General features: G+C 65.3%; 1 protein-coding gene across 2 annotated transcripts in view; it reads right to left on the reverse strand.

The window, feature by feature from the left end:
• The window catches only part of LOC130586865 (pleckstrin homology-like domain family A member 1), a 5,196-nt gene extending 4,021 nt beyond the window's left edge, over positions 1-1,175 (reverse strand). Inside the window, exons 1-2 of one of the 2 annotated variants that reach the window (XM_057387779.1) lie at positions 995-1,175; positions 808-955 (exon numbers count right to left, since the gene is read on the reverse strand). In XM_057387779.1, the coding sequence (XP_057243762.1) occupies positions 808-955; positions 995-1,039 (193 nt within the window). In that variant the 5' untranslated portion in view covers positions 1,040-1,175. Of the gene's footprint in view, positions 1-807 lie in introns of both variants that reach the window. The other variant, XM_057387778.1, reaches the window with a different exon arrangement.
• Positions 1,176-1,745: the final 570 nt, after the last annotated feature.

A 1,745-nucleotide genomic window follows, 5' to 3' on the forward strand; every position in this document is an offset into this window, starting at 1 on the left:
GGACAGTGATGCTCCTGTGACACTGGAGTGGCCCCAAGGACAGGGACAGTGATGCTCCTGTGACACCGGAGTGGCCCCAAGGACAGGGACAGTGATGCTCCTGTGACACTGGAGTGGCCCCAAGAACAGGGACAGTGATGCTCCTGTGACACTGGAGTGGCTCCAATGATCCCCAACCCTTCCTTGGAATATCCCTGTGCTAAATACAACCCTGAGCCCCGCTGTGCCAGGCCAGGGGCAGGACCTGCTCCCAGGGGACACTGTGATGTGGAGGCCACACGAGAGGGAAGACACTGGAACCATCCCATCCCAGGGGCCATCCCATCCCAGGGGCCATTCCAAACCAGGGCCATCCCATCCTGGGGCCATCCCGGAGCCATCCCAGGGGCCATTCCAGGGGCCATCCCAGCCCAGGGGCCATTCCATCCCAGGGGCCATCCCANTCCCAGAGGCCATTCCAGCCTGGAGCCATCCCAGGGGCCATCCCAGGAGCCATCCCAGGAGCCATCCCAGAGGCAATTCCAGCCTGGAGCCATCCCAGGGGCCATCCCAGGAGCCATCCCAGAGGCCATTCCAGCCTGGAGCCATCCCAGGGGCCATCCCAGGAGCCATCCCAGGAGCCATCCCAGAGGCAATTCCAGCCTGGGGCCATCCCAGGGGCCATCCCAGGAGCCATCCCAGAGGCCATCCCATCCCAGGGCCATCCCAAACCAGGGCCATCCCATCCCAGGGGCATTCCAGCCCAGGAGCCATTCCAGGGGCCATCCCATCCCGGAGCCATCCCAGCCCATAGAGAACCCCGCTCACCTGGTGGGAGCTGCCCTGTCCTTGCTGGCCTCCCGCGCCGTGCCCGTGGCCGTGGCTGTGGCTGTGCCCGTGGCTGTGCCCGTGGCCGTGCCCGTGGCTGTGCCCGTGGCCGTGCCCGTGGCTGTGCCCGTGGCTGTGCCCGTGGGTTCCGTGCCCGTGGCTGTGCCCGTGGGTTCCGTGGCCGTGCCCGTGCCCGTGGCCGTGGGTTCCGTGCCAGCCTTGCCCTTGTCATCGTCGTCGTCGTCGCTGTCGGAGCTGCCCGAGGAGCTGCTGTCCAGGGCTCCCAGCGGTGCCTTTCGGGGCCCACACGCGTTCCACACACAGGGAGAGGCAGCAGTGGCTGCGGGAGGAACAGCCCATGCTGGAACCTCGGGGGAGAATGGCCCCGGAATGGCCCCAGCAGGGAGGGAGGGAGGGAGGGAGGGGGCAAACAGGGCCTGCAGCTCCCTCAGATGGCATGGGAGCACAGAATGGCTGCGTGGGAAGGGAGCTCAGAGCCCATCCAGAACCACCGTGGGCAGGGACATCTCCTGCTGTCCCAGGCTGCTCCAGGCCCAATGTCCAGCCTGGGACAGGGACACTGTCAGGGATCAGTGAGATGTCCCTGGATATCAGCTCCATCCCATTGCACCTCCCAGGGTGCTCCAGGCCCAGTGTCCAGCCTGGGACAGGGGCACTGTCAGGGATCAATGAGGTGTCCCTGGGATCCCAGCTCCATCCCATTGCACCTCCACCTCCCGCTGTCCCAGGGTGCTCCAAGCCCAATGTCCAGCCTGGGACACTGACACTGCCAGGGATCAATGAGGTGTCTCTGATGTCAGCTCCATCCCATTGCACCACCCAGGCTGCTCCAGGCCCAATGTCCAGCCTGGGACAGGGACACTGGCACTGCCAGGCATCAATGAGGTGTCTCTAGATATCAGCTCCATCCCATTGCA

This window comes from Malurus melanocephalus, unplaced genomic scaffold (genome assembly GCF_030028575.1).
Source record: "Malurus melanocephalus ecotype Western Australia unplaced genomic scaffold, MMel_1.1 scaffold_1368, whole genome shotgun sequence".
NCBI lineage: Eukaryota > Metazoa > Chordata > Aves > Passeriformes > Maluridae > Malurus > Malurus melanocephalus.